This window comes from Lynx rufus, unplaced genomic scaffold (assembly GCF_022079265.1).
Source record: "Lynx rufus isolate CCGP_SWC_20201006 ecotype Redwood Valley unplaced genomic scaffold, mLynRuf1.p SCAF_18, whole genome shotgun sequence".
In the NCBI taxonomy this organism is placed as follows: Eukaryota; Metazoa; Chordata; class Mammalia; order Carnivora; family Felidae; genus Lynx; species Lynx rufus.
In genome coordinates this window covers 42,043,854-42,058,419 of record NW_025814832.1, presented here as the reverse complement: position 1 = coordinate 42,058,419, position 14,566 = coordinate 42,043,854, and the positions used below count along the sequence as shown (strand labels likewise).

Here is a 14,566-nt window from a genome sequence, read left to right as displayed (position 1 = left end):
GTTCTACTCTTGAAGCTAAGACTACACTGTATGTTCACTAACTTGAGAATAATAATAATAAAAAAAGAATCAACAAAATGAAAAGACAGCCTATGTAATGGAAGAAAATATTTACAAACCATATATCTTATAAGAGGTTAATATCCAAACTATATGAGGAACTCATATACCTCAATAACAAAGAAACCAAATAACACAATTTAAAAATGGGTGAAATATCTGAAAAGACATTTTTCCAAAGAAGATATTCAAAGGGCCAACAGGTCCATTAAAAGGTGGCTCATCCTCACGTATCATCAGGGAAATGTAAATCAAAACCACAATGAGGTAGCACCTCACACCTGTTAGAATGGCTATCATCAAAAAGACAAGAAATAGAAAGTACTGGTAAGGATGTGGGGGAAAGGGAAGCCTCGTGCACTGCTGGTGAAAGTGTAAATTGGTGCAGCCAACGTGAAGAGTATGAAGGTTCCTCAAAAAATTAAAAATGGAACTACATATGATCCAGAAATTATGACTTGGGTATATATCCAAAGTAAACAAAATCACTGTCTTGAAGAGATAACTGCATCTTCACATCCATTATAGCATAATTTATAATAGCAAAGAAATGGAAAAAACCTAAGCATCCATTGATGGAGGGATACATAACGAAAATGTGGGGTATATATACAATGGGATATGAGGGTATATATGGGGTATATATACAATCGGAATGAGTTTTGGAAGCGTGTGGGTGTTTAGGAATTTGTCCATTTCTTCTAGGTTGTCCAGTTTGTTGGCATATAATTTTTCATAGTATTCCCTGATAATTGCTTGTATCTCTGAGGGATTGGTTGTAATAATTCCATTTTCATTCATGATTTTATCTATTTGGGTCATCTCCCTTTTCTTTTTGAGAAGCCTGGCTAGAGGTTTATCGATTTTGTTTATTTTTTCAAAAAACCAACTCTTGGTTTCGTTGACCTGCTCTACAGTTTTTTAGATTCTATACTGTTTATTTCTGCTCTGATCTTTATTATTTCTCTTCTTCTGCTGGGTTTAGACTGTCTTTGCTGTTCTGCTTCTATTTCCTTTAGGTGTGCTGTTAGATTTTGTATTTGGGATTTTTCTTGTTTCTTGAGATAGGCCTGGATTGCAATGTATTTTCCTCTCAGGACTGCCTTCGCTGCGTCCCAAAGCGTTTGGATTGTTGTATTTTCATTTTCATTTGTTTCCATATATTTTTTAATTTCTTCTCTAATTGCCTGGTTGACCCATTCATTCTTTAGTAGGGTGTTCTTTAACCTCCATACTTTTGGAGGTTTTCCAGACTTTTTCCTGTGGTTGATTTCAAGCTTCATAGCATTGTGGTCTGAAAGTATGCATGGTATGATCTCAATTCTTGTATACTTATGAAGGGCTGTTTTGTGACCCAGTATGTGATCTATCTTGGAGAATGTTCCATGTGCACTCGAGAAGAAAGTATATTCTGTTGCTTTGGGATGCAGAGTTCTAAATATATCTGTCAGGTCCATCTGATCCAATGTATCATTCAGGACCCTTGTTTCTTTATTGACCGTGTGTCTAGATGATCTATCCATTTCTGTAAGTGGAGTGTTAAAGTCCCCTGCAATTACCACATTCTTATCAATAAGGTTGCTTATGTTTGTGAGTAATTGTTTTATATATTTGGGGGCTCCTGTATTCGGTGCATAGACATTTATAATTGTTAGCTCTTCCTGATGGATAGACCCTGTAATTATTATAGCATGCCCTTCTTCATCTCTTGTTACAGCCTTTAATTTAAAGTCTAGTTTGTCTGATATAAGTATGGCTACTCCAGCTTTCTTTTGACTTCCAGTGGCATGATAAATAGTTCTCCATCCCCTCACTCTCAATCTGAAGGTGTCCTCAGGTCTAAAATGAGTCTCTTGTAGACAGCAAATAGATGGGTCTTGTTTTTTTTTTTTTTTTATCCATTCTGATACCCTATGTCTTTTGGTTGGTGCATTTAGTCCATTTACATTCAGTGTTATTATAGAAAGATACAGGTTTAGAGTCATTGTGATGTCTGTAGGTTTCATGCTTGTAGCGATGTCTCTGGTACTTTGTCTCACAGGATCCCCCTTAGGATCTCTTGTAGGGCTGGTTTAGTGGTGACGAATTCCTTCAGGTTTTGTTTGTTTGGGAAGACCTTTATCTCTCCTTCTATTCTAAATGACAGACCTGCCGGATAAAGGATTCTCAGCTGCATATTTTTCCTGTTCATCACATTGAAGATCTCCTGCCATTCCTTTCTGGCCTGCCAAGTTTCAGAAGAGAGATCGGTCATGAGTCTTACAGGTCTCCCTCTGTATGTTAGAGCACGTTTATCCCTCGCTGCTTTCAGAATTTTCTCTTTATCCTTGTATTTTGCCAGTTTCACTATGATATGTCATGCAGAAGATCGATTCAAGTTACGTCTGAAGGGAGTTCTCTGTGCCTCTTGGATTTCTATGCCTTTTTCCTTCCCCAGATCAGGGAAGTTCTCAGCTATGATTTCTTCAAGTACACCTTCAGCACCTTTCCCTCTCTCTTCCTCCTCTGGAATACCAATTATGCGTAGATTATTTCTTTTTAGTGCATCACTTAGTTCTCTAATTTTCCCCTCATACTCCTGGATTTTTTTATCTCTCTTTTTCTCAGCTTCTTCTTTTTCCATAATTTTATCTTCTAGTTCACCTATTCTCCCCTCTGCCTCTTCAATCTGAAGCGTGGTCATTTCCATTTTATTTTGCAGCTCGTTTATCGCATTTTTTAGCTCCTCCTGACTATTCCTTAGTCCCTTGATCTCTGAAGCAAGAGATTCTCTGCTGTCCTCTATACTGTTTTCAAGCCCAGTGATTAATTTTATGACTATTACTGTAAATTCACTTTCTGTTACGTTGTTTAAATCCTTTTTGATCAGTTCGTTAGCTGTCGTTATTTCCTGGAGATTCTTTTGAGGGGAATTCTTCCGTTTGGTCATTTTGGATAGTTTCTGGAGGGGTGTGGAACTGCAGGGCACTTCCCCTGTGCTGTCTTGAATAACTTGCGTTGGTGGGCGGGGCCGCAGTCAGACCTGATGTCTGCCCCCAGCCCACCGCTGGGGCCACAGTCAGACTGGTGTGTGCCTTCTCTTCCCCTCTCCTAGGGGCGGGATTCACTGTGGGGTGGTGTGGCCTCTCTGGGCTACTTGCACACTGCCTGGCTTGTGGTGCTGGGGATCTGGCGTATTAGCTGGGGTAGATAGGCAAGGTGCATGGGGGGCGGGAGGGGCAGGCTCAGCTCACTTCTCCTTCTGTGGTCCGCTTTGGGAGGGGCCCTGCAGCAGCTGGAGGGAGTCAGGCGCGCCGCCGGAGGTGTGGGTCCGCAGAAGCACAGCGTTGGGTGTTTGCGTGGTGCAAGCAAGTTCCCTGGCAGGAACTGGTTCCCTTTAGGATTTTGGCTGGGGGGTGGGTGAGGGAGATGGCGCTGGTGAGCGCCTTTCTTCCCTGCCAAACTGAGCTCTGTCCTCGCGGGGCTCAGCAACTCTCCCTCCCATTGTCCTCCAGACCTCCTCTTCTCCGAGCAGAGCTGTTAGCTTATAACCTTCCAGATGTGAAGTCCCGCTTGCTGTCGGAACACACTCCGTCCGGTCCCTCCGCTTCTGCAAGCCAGACTCGGGGGCTCTGCTTGGCCGGCGGGCTGCCCCTCCACCCCAACTCCCTCCCGCCAGTCCGTAGCACGCACCGCCTCTCCGCCCTTCCTACCCTCTTCCGTGGGCCTCTCGTCTGTGCTTGGCTGCTAGTCTTCTGGCAGTTTTCTGGGTTATTTAGGCAGGTGTAGGTGGAATCTAAGTGATCAGCAGGACTTGCGGTGAGCCCAGTGTCCTCCTACGCCGCCATCTTCCTCTCCGTCCTAACTCTACCATTCACTGATTTAATACAGAATATTTTTCCCCAACATAGAAGAGGTGTCATATATTAATGTCAAATTAAAAAAAAAAAGAATTTGCTACCAAGACACAGAATTGAAACTATTTATTTTTATTTATTATTTTGAAAGAGAAAGAGAGACAGAGAGAGAGAGAGAATGAGTGAGGGGCAGAGATAAAGAGAGGGACAGAAATCCCAAGCAGGCTCCATGTTTTCAGGGCAGAGCCCCATGTGGCGCTTGATATCATGAACCTCAGACCATGACCGGAGGCAAAATCAAAAGTCAGCTGCTTAACCAACTGAGCCACCCAGGCACCCCAGAATTTAAATTTTATTACTAACATGCAGAGATTTAAAAGTCTAACTCTAAGAAATTAGATAAAAAACGATCTATCAAATGAAGGATAAAATGGTAGAATAAGCAAAGAAATAAAAGTCTTTGAAATATAATTTTGACTAAAACTTATATTCTTAGATTTATATTAACTTCTCACCTGTAAGAGTTTTCACTCCATCCATCAATTTATCAAGATCAACCTTCCCATTATCTATAAAAAAAAGGTAAAGATAAAAATAATAAAATGATGCAGACTCAGAAAAACAGAGTATGAAAACCTTATATTGTGAAAGTCCACTTCTTTTCATTGTGCTCTATGTCAATCCTCAACTTATAAATCCAGTTCTTCAGAAATTCTATGATAGAAGACGTGCCCTATTCCCTATCAGAGGTGAGCCAACTATCGTCCATTGGCCAAATCCAGCCCACTGCCACGTATCTTTTTATTTTTTCACCGCCTATTTTTATATGGCCCATGAGCTAAGAATCATTTTTACATTTTCAAATGATTGTAAAACCCAAAAGGATATTATTTGTGACACATACAACTTACACAAATTTAAAATTTTAGTGTCCGTAAATAAAATTTTATTGGAACGCAGCCTCACTAATTTGTTTACACATTGTTTACAGCTGCTTTTGTACTACAACAACATTATTGAGAAGTAGGACAGAGATCACATCATCCACAAAGCCTGAAGTATTTATTATTTGCCCTTTATAGAAACATTGCTGACCCTGCCCTAGAAGATAGAGTCCACTCAGAGGCAATTTATACTCCTGAATTGTTTAGATTCACCCTACTTTATAAACCTGGAAGAAACTATTATTGATGTTGGCCATGTTCTATGACCCTGCTCAATTATGGTATATCCATAAAGCCTACCTATCATTGTATAATAAAAGGAAAAATGAAGTAATCTTTCATATATTCCCAATATAATTTTTTTAAAAAGTCTTTTCAATTACTATGATAATCATGGAATGGCTAGTGACATATGACTGGTGTATTTTTGAAGCAATTGTTAAAAAACTTCATTCATCTCATCATAGGCAAATTTCCCTTTTTTTTCTTATTTTCCACTATTTACTTAGTCATCACACATTAGTTACTGACAAGTGGTCAAGAAGTTCCTAAGAAGAGTTCCTAAGAAGAGGTATGGTATTTAACAGGATCACAAAAGATTGCCACTGAAACTGCTAGGTTGGCTCGTCACATTTCCACAGATTTTGATGGTAATGAGACAATGAGCCCAAATGGATTAAGATAGTTTATTACTTATACCCAAGAAGTAAGATCAGCATGGTGTTGGATCTCTGCCACTTTAGTCCCAGAATACAACACGGAACCAGCTGGACAGTGGACTGGTGGGACATGCGATGAGTTGCTCTGCTGCTGGGAAGCTCACTCAAATGGTACCCAACAAGTTTTATAGACTTATACAGAAATCTGCAGTTGTATCCTAAGGGAGAGAGGCGGAAAGTTGTGTTCAACCGAAACTAAGGAGATGAATGAGAAATGACCTTGTGACCGTCTCCTGTAGATAGGGAAACAGATGGAGACACTGCTTGGTGGCAGCTCTTCACAAGGCTGTCTACTTCCCCTTGTTCCAGGAGGAATTGTGATGCTTTCAAGAAAGACTATGGTAAGATTGTGGTCAAGATATATTCATGTGGCCTAGGTGGAGATGTGCAAAGTTGTTAGAGAAGAACCATTTCCCTCAAATTACATATCTAATATTTGAAATATGCTAGGTCTTAAGGGCACAAAGATAATTAAAGTACACTTTCTACTTTCAAGGACTTCAGAGTTTGGAAAAACTGGTTATGCTGAGTAAACAAAATTCAGAGATAGTGTACTTTTATGGAAGACTCTGATCAAATTGCGTGAAATTTTCCCATATACACCACATAGGAATTTTCCTTTTCCATAAATAACAAGTTAAATTAGGAGATTATTATCTATTATTGTCGAGCCAAGTATTTTATCTATTTATATATATATTTTTAATATAATTTACTGTCAAATTGGCTTACATACAACACTCAATACTCATCCCAACAAGTGCCCTCCTCAATGCCCACCACCCTCTTTCCCCTCTCCCCCACCCTCCATCAACCCTCAGTTTGTTCTCTGTATTTAAGTATCTCTTGTGGTTTGCCTCCCTCCCTCTCTGTAACTATTTCTTTTTTTTCCCCTTCTCATCTCCCATGGTCTTCTGTTAAGTTTCTCAAGATCCACATGAGTAAAAACATATGATATCTGTCTTTCTCTGACTTACTTATTTCACTTAGCATAATACCTTCCGGTTCCATCCACGTTGCCGCAAATGGCATGATTTTATTCTTTCTCATTGCCAAGTAGTATTCCATTGTATATATAAACCATATTTGCTCTATCCATTCATCAGTTGATGGACATTTTGGCTCTTTCCATAATTTGGCTATTGTTGAAAGTGCTGCTATCAACATTGGGGTACATGAGCCCCTATGCATCAGCACTCCTGTATCCCTTGGGTAAATTCCTAGCAGTGGGTCATAGGATAGTTCTATTTTGAGTTTTCTGAGGAACCTCCACACTGTTTTCCAGAGCAGCTCTACCAGTTTGCATTCCCACCAACAGTGCAAGAGGGTTCCCATTTCTTCACATCCTGGCCAGCATCTATAATCACCTGATTTGTTCATTTTAGCCACTCTGACCCCTCTGATCACTTGGTGTGACGTGGTATCTCAGCGTGAGTGTGGCCTTGATTTGTATTTCCCTGATGATGAGTGATATCGAGCATCGTTTCATGTGTCCATTGGCCATCTGGATGTCTTCTTTGGAAAAGTGTCTATTCATGTCTTCTGCCCATTTCTTCACTGGATTATTTGTTTTTCAGGTGTGGAGTTTGCGAGTTCTTTATAGATTTTGGATACTAGCCCTTTATCCGATATGTCATTTGCAAATATCTTCTCCCATTCCGTTCCATCGGTTGCCTTTTAGTTTTGTTGATTGTTTCCTTTGTAGTGCAGAAGCCTTTTATCTTGATGAGGTCCCAATAGTTCATTTTTGCTTTTAATTTCCTTGCCTTTGGAGAGGTGTCGAGCAAAAATTGCTGTGGCTGAGGTCAAAGAGGTTGTTGCCTTTAAGCAAAGTATTTTAAATATACATATGTCCTATCGTAAAAGATAGATTACAAACTGTAAGAAGAATATGAAAATCATCTAGGCCTGGAAATCGGCTAACTTCCTTTTTTTTCCTTATCATTTAGAATATTTATTTTATATCATTGAACGATGTTTAGAGTTAAACCGATTTTTAAAATATCACTCTTATGCAGGGGCGCCTGGGTGGCTCAGTTGGTTGAGCGTCCGACTTCGGCTCAGGTCAAGATCTCGCAGTCTGTGAGGTCAAGCTCCCCACCTCGGGCTCTATGCTGACAGCTCAGAGCCTGGAGCCTGCTTCAGATTCTGTGTCTCCCTCTCTCTCTGCCCCTTCCCTGCTTGTAGTCTCTCTCTTTCTCTCAAAGATAAATAAGAAACATTAAAAAAAATTTAAAAATTAAAAAAAATTAAAATGTCATGCTTATGCAAACATAAAAATATGTGAGATAAACTTGCAATTACTATAATTTCATATTTAGAATCTAATTCTTTTAAACTGCTGTTCAGCTCTTCAACTCAGAATCACTGGTGTCTGCTTTTGTCTCCAAAATATTGTCCAGTGTGCTATCAACAGCACTGGTGACACAGCATTTCTTAGATGAGGGCTCCACTAGAGTTTTTTATTCAAAGCGAACAAGAAATTAAAAATGTTTCTTGAGAGTAGTTGACACATAAGGCTACATTGGTTTTAGGTGTACAACGCAGTCATCTGATAGGTTTTTATACGTGATGCCACAGCACCACAGGTCTAGCTACCATCTGTCGCCATACAACGCTATTACAATATCATTGATTATATTCCTTATACGGTGTCTTTTATTCCCATGATTTATTCATTCCATTACTGGAAGCCTGTATCTCCTACTCCTCTGCATCCATTTTGCTAATACTCACATCTCCACCCCTCCGGCAATCAGTTTGTTCTCTGTATTTACAGGTCTGATTAGTTTTTTTGTTCGTTTATTGACTTTTTTTTTTAGATTCTACGTGTGAGTGAATTGATATATTTGTCTTTCTCTGACTTACTTCACTTAGCATAATACCCTCTAGGTCCATCTGTGTTGTCCCAAATGGCAAGATTTCATCTTTCTTGACGAATATGGCTGAGTAATATTCCAGTGTGTGTGTCTTCTTTGTCCATTCATCTATTGATAGGCACTTAGGACGCTTCCATATTGTGGCTATTATAAATAATGCTGCAATAAACATAGAGTGCATCTATCTTTTTGAATTAGTATTTTTGTTTTCTTTGGGTAAATACTCAGTAGTGGAATTATTGGATTGTATGGTATTTCTAGTTTTACTTTCTTGAGGAACCTCCATACTGTTTTCCATAGTGGCTATACCAATTTACATTCCCATCAGTAGTGCACAAGAGTTCTTTTCCCCTACATCCTCACCAACAATTGTTATCCTCACCAACACTTACTATTCTCAATGTTTTGATTTTAGCCAGTCTGACAGGTCTGAGTTGATATCTCATTGTGGTTTTTATTTGCACTTCTCTGATAATGAGTGATACTGAGCATCTTTTCATGTGTCTTTTGGCCATCTGTATGACTTCTTTGGAAAAGTATCTATTCAGATCCTATGCTCATTTTAAAAATCAGATTTTTTTTTTTTTTGGTGTTGAGTTGTATAAGTTCTTCATATTTTTTGGATATTAACCCCTTATTGGATATATCATTTGCAAATATCTTCTCCCATTCAGTAGGTTGCTTTTTTGTTTTGTTGATAGTTTCCACCACTGTGCAAAAAAGGCTTTTATTTTGAGGTAGTCCCAATAGTTTACTTTTGCTTTTGTTTCCCTTGTGTTAGAAGACATATCTAGAAAAATGTTGCTACAGCTGGTATCAAAGAGATTACTGCTTGTGTTCTCTTCTAGGACTTTTATGGTTTCAGGTCTCACAGTTAGGTTTTTAATACATTTTGAATTTATTTTTGTGTATGGTATTAAAGAGTAGTCCAGTTTCATTATTTTATATGTAGCTGTCTAGTTTTCCGGACAAATGGTCCAACAATACCATTTGTTGAAGAAACTGTCTATTCTCTATTGTATATTCTTGCCTCTTTTGTCATAGATTAATTGACCATATCATCACGGGGTTATTTCTGGGCTCTCTATTCTGTTCCTTTGATCCCTGTGTCTATTTTTATGCCAGCACCATACTGTTTTGATTAGTATGGCTTTGAAGTAGATCTTGAAATATGGAATTGTGACATCTCCAACTTTGTTTTTCTTTCTCAAGATTACTTTGGCTATTTGGGGTCTTTTGCAGTTCCAAACAAATTTTAGGATTATTTTTTCTAGTTTTGTAGAACGCGCTTTTGGTAAATTGCACTGAATTGTAGGTTGCTTTGGATAGTATGGACATTTTAACAATATTTGTTCTTCCAATCCCTAAGCATGGAATATCTTTCTATTTGTTTGTTGTGTCATCTTCAAATTCTTTCACCAATGTGTTATAGTTTTCAGAGCACAGATTTTTTTCCCTCTTTGGTTAAATTTATTCCTATGTCATTCTTTTTGGTGCAATTAAAGTTAACAAGAAATTTTGACAAGTTGATGTCTGATGTCCATCCTCATTGCTTGGAACTTTATTTTACCTTTGTGAGGGATTTGGCAGTTTCTTTTGCCTTCACTTACACTGTATGGTGTATCATAGGCAATTCTTTTGTGTATGCATCATTAACAACAGGTAGTATAGATTTTCTACTTGTGGGTTTCTTTCTTTCTTAGGTCCAAAAAGCATTTTGTTGTAGCTTTGCAATAAAATTTTGAAAAACAGAATTGTGGTCTTTCCTCCAATGGTGAGATGTTTTCTTCACTAATCATAAATTTATACTTTGCCACTGTTTCCATGCTTTTCCTGTATACACAACTTTCCCTTCAATTCTTAATGACAGCGCAATTTTTTTGGAGAAGTTTTTAAACAGCAATTAAACTCAACACATGGGGTACCAACAATACACAACTTAAAGTGGTAATGTGCCACAGTGACAGGCTAAAACCAAATTCACAAATGCAGACTCAATGACAAGAATGTAATAACTCTACTATGTGATTGGTAACAATTATAAGATGCATCCTGATTCACATGCTAAAATGTGAAAGTATTATTTACATATATATTTTTTTAATTTTTTTAACTTTAAAGAATATATATTTTTTAAATAATGAAATATGAGGCTGATTCTGATTCTGCCACGGCCGTATCAGCTCTCTACAATCTATTTTTCCTGATGATTAGACTAAAAGTCTAAAGAAAACACAAAAAGCAACAACACTAGACTATAGAAGAGGACCAAAACTTGCAGAAGTGACTGGCAACGGGAGTGAGCCTTCTGTTTTGGTTTTCTCTTTTCCCTAATGGCTTTGTCCTGAGGGTGGGGCCCCAATCACAGAACTGCAAGGCAGAGCAGGAAGCTAAGACTGATAAAAACTCCATCTCTTTGACCAGGGAAACCTGGAAAAGAGGCCCCTTCAGGTTGGAAAATATGGGGTAATTCCAGAGAGGAGAGAACAATGGAGAAAGGGATCCCCTAATTCTGTGTATGAATCTGTAAAAGTCTTGGGCTCACTTTTGAGTTGTGCATGCATGAGACAGATACAAAGAAAGCATTCTTGCAACGGCTTTGAGAACTGAATTAAGATTTAAACCAGGGCCCAAGTCTCAGACTAACCCAAGTGGCACACGCAGACAGACCCATAGCAGTAAAACAAAGCTTTGTAGAATGAACTGAGACTGGAACCATCCAGAGAAATGGGAGATGGAATTTGTGTTCTGAATCTCAGAGTTGATTACCTGCTAAAACAAAACCCACCAGCATTGTTCAATGAATTTTAAAAGGACCCAGAGTCTACACAACAAAATAGTTGACAAAGTTGAGGATACAACTCAGAATTATTTAACATACAAAAAGTTAGGAAAATGAGATCAATTATCAAGTGGAAAGGCAATCAACACATGCCAATCCTTGGATGACTCAAGTGTTAGAATTATCAAAAAAAAAAAAAAAAAAAGGCTCTAAAACAAATATTTTGGTCACAGAATCCCTTTACACTGTTAGAAGTTTTTGGAGACTCCAAAGAGCGTCTGATTATCTTGTATGCTAAATCGTAAAACAAGTGTTAATAAAATTCAAAGGACTGAAATCATGCAAAGTATGCTCGCTGACCACAACAGAGTTAAATTAGAAATGAACAACCAAAGGAAATCCGAGAAATTCAAATATTTTGAAATCAAACAACACATTTCAAAGTAATCCATGAGTCAAAGAAGAAATTACAAGAGAAATTTGAATGTATTTTTATCTGAATAAAAATTAAATACATGAGACACAGTGAAGGTGGCGCTTAAAGTAAAATTTATAGCCTTAAATAACTATGTTAGAGAAGAAGAGAGATCTCAAATCCATAATTAAGTCTTTATCTTCATCTAGGAAAGTAAGAGCAAGCCAAACCAAAGACAAGCAGAAGGAAGAAAATAATGAAGATTAGAGAGGATATGAGAACAATGACAGAGAAACTCAATGCAACCAAACATTTAGTCTTCGAAAACATCATCAAAATTGACTAGCCAAGAAAAAAAGAGAGAGGACACAGATGACTAAAATTAGTAATGAAAGAAAGGATTAACCCATTGAACTTAACAGTAATTTAAAGGCTAAAGAGGGAATACTGTGAACAACTTTATGCCAGAAATTAAACAACTTACATGAAATAGATTCCAAAATGGACACAAGCTGCCAAAATGGAATAAAAAAGAAACAGAAAATCTGAATAGTGTTGCAACACACAAGAAAATTTAGCATTGGAAATTTTCTCAGAGAGAAGGGACTATGTCCAGATGGCTTCTTTGGTAAATTATTACAAATAATTAAAGAAATAATATCAGTCCTACATAAATTATTTCAGAAAACAGAAGTGGGAAAAAACACCAATTCATTCTATGAGGCTAGTGCTACCTTAATACGAAAGCTAGACAAAGACATCACAAGACAAACTCCAGTGGTGATGCCTTGTAATGATACCGGGAAGGGATGAGTTTTAGTAGAAAAATCAAGAGCTCGGACTAAGACAAGTTAAGTTACAAGTTATTGGAGCTATCCAAGTGGAGACTGCAAATAGGTAGTAAATAAACCAAATAGAGATCCAAGGAGTGTTTTAGGTTAGGAATATCTATCAGTGATTCATTACCATACAGATAGAATTCAGAGCTCAAAAAGTAGGTAAGATCACTTAGAGAACCCATCAGAGCCTTGAGTTATTTCAACGTTTTGAAAGAAGGTACAGAAAAGTAGAAGAGGGGAAGATAAGATGGGGAGAAAAAAACCCCAACTAGTCTTATGATCAGGTTTACATAGAAATGGATCATTCTGCCCACTGTGTGTAGAGTGGATTTAAAAGTAACAAAATTATAGGCAGAGAGAGAGTTATCTAGCAGTCTAAGAAGAGATAAAAAGAAATAGAAAGAAGGGTAGTGATACAGGGCTAAAGAGTAGGAATGGATTTTAAAAATATTTAGGAGTTTAAATAGGCAGCAGCAAGTAATTAAGTGGATAGAGATTTCTGGCAGGGTCAGTGAAGCAGAAAAAAGGATGATCAGTTTAAAAAGATATGGAATATATTAGATTACAAATTTTATCCTTGAACAGCTATTTGGGGTGGACTAAATAGAAATGTCTCAGAAGATTTAGAATAAAATAGTTTGAAGACTGGGGAGAAGACTGGAAAGAATATAACTGATGGTTCAAACAGATGGTTAAAAGTAGGGGTTCATAAAATCACTCAGGGAGAACACATAAGACAAAAAAGCAAATGGTTCAGATTGGAAGAACTAAGAAATGAAGCGTTAGCCAGCGTATGATCACTTTTAAATTTAATCCGTAGAAGTTTTATTCTACATTCTGACTATTCCTCAGATAAACATTCTGGCTTCTCTGGTTTCTGTATGAAAACATGTTGATAACTTTAAATTTTAAAAATGAGGCAGGATTTCTTTTTACTTTAGAATGGGTTCTACTCTAAGATACATTTCCTTTCAGCATCAAATAATCCTAATTTCAAAAATTCTCATATGCACATTCACAGGCAAAGCTCTGCAGAAACGCAGAGAAATAACCACAGTGCTTACCGTTAACTGGTAGGTTATCTGTTAGCAAAGTACTTTGAAGCTCCTCTCCTGTGAGCACGATTCCCATGTTTTCTAGAACAGTATTGACTTTACTTCTTTCAACCTTCCCTCCTTAGGAAAGAGACATAAAGAATGACAAAAAATGTTAAAATATGAAAGAACATTAAATACTAGAAATCTATCAGTGCTCTGTTACTATTATATTGAAAATGTTTTTACTATTAATATGAAAAAACTAGGAATAAGGAAAAATAGAATCCTTTTCAGTACTATTAATATTGCTTTGAAACATGAGTACCAAACTCTATTTTAACATCGTGTTAAAGAGCCTTAAGCTTTGCCTTGATGAAACTATGGACAAGAAATAATTTATGAAGGGATTTTGCAACTTAAGCTAAAGACAACTAATTGAATTTGCAGTAGAGAAGGATTTTGAAAAAAAACTCTCAGTTGCCAAAAAACTTGTACTGCTTTCCACTGGAACTTGACAATTACTTTACGCCTGGTTTATCCATACTGTGAAAACAGTTTATGAACACTGATTTTTTGGTGAATATTTTAAGATAGAACACTATTTGTATTAGTTAAAAAGAATAGATAATTATCTTGTAAACTACCTAGCATGGTAGTTTACAGAGGGTTTTAGTTAAAATGTTAAAAATTTAGTTAAAAATGTTCTGAAGCTGAAGCAGGAGCTGAGGCTCAGAGTGCATGGAAAGGAAAATTTATTATTAAAATTGTAAAACAGGAGGCCTAGAGACTAGAAAAACTAGATAGATAGGGAAAGAGAACGACAGGGAGGCCGACAAGTATCTGGCTATCATTGTCTCATTTTTAAGGTGACGATTTAGTTGATAAAGACACATAGCAAGATGCTATCAAATGGGCAGCATGGTGGACAACTTCCACATTAAATTAAAAAATAATCCTGCTCCCACTCTTCTGGAGGGCCTAGGAATGCCAAGAGGCACTCTTCTTTTGACAGGTGACTCCTCTCAATAGGTACCAAGTGGCAGAGCTTTTAAGTC

General features: G+C 37.5%; 1 protein-coding gene across 1 annotated transcript in view; it reads right to left on the bottom strand.

Moving 5' to 3' along the window:
* LOC124513566 (uncharacterized) overlaps positions 1-14,566 on the bottom strand; it is a 158,950-nt gene that overhangs the window by 87,184 nt on the left and 57,200 nt on the right. Inside the window, exons 20-21 of the mRNA XM_047081691.1 lie at positions 13,539-13,649; positions 4,412-4,465 (exon numbers count right to left, since the gene is read on the bottom strand). Of these exons, the coding sequence (XP_046937647.1) occupies positions 4,412-4,465; positions 13,539-13,649 (165 nt within the window). The remainder of the gene's footprint in view (positions 1-4,411; positions 4,466-13,538; positions 13,650-14,566) is intronic.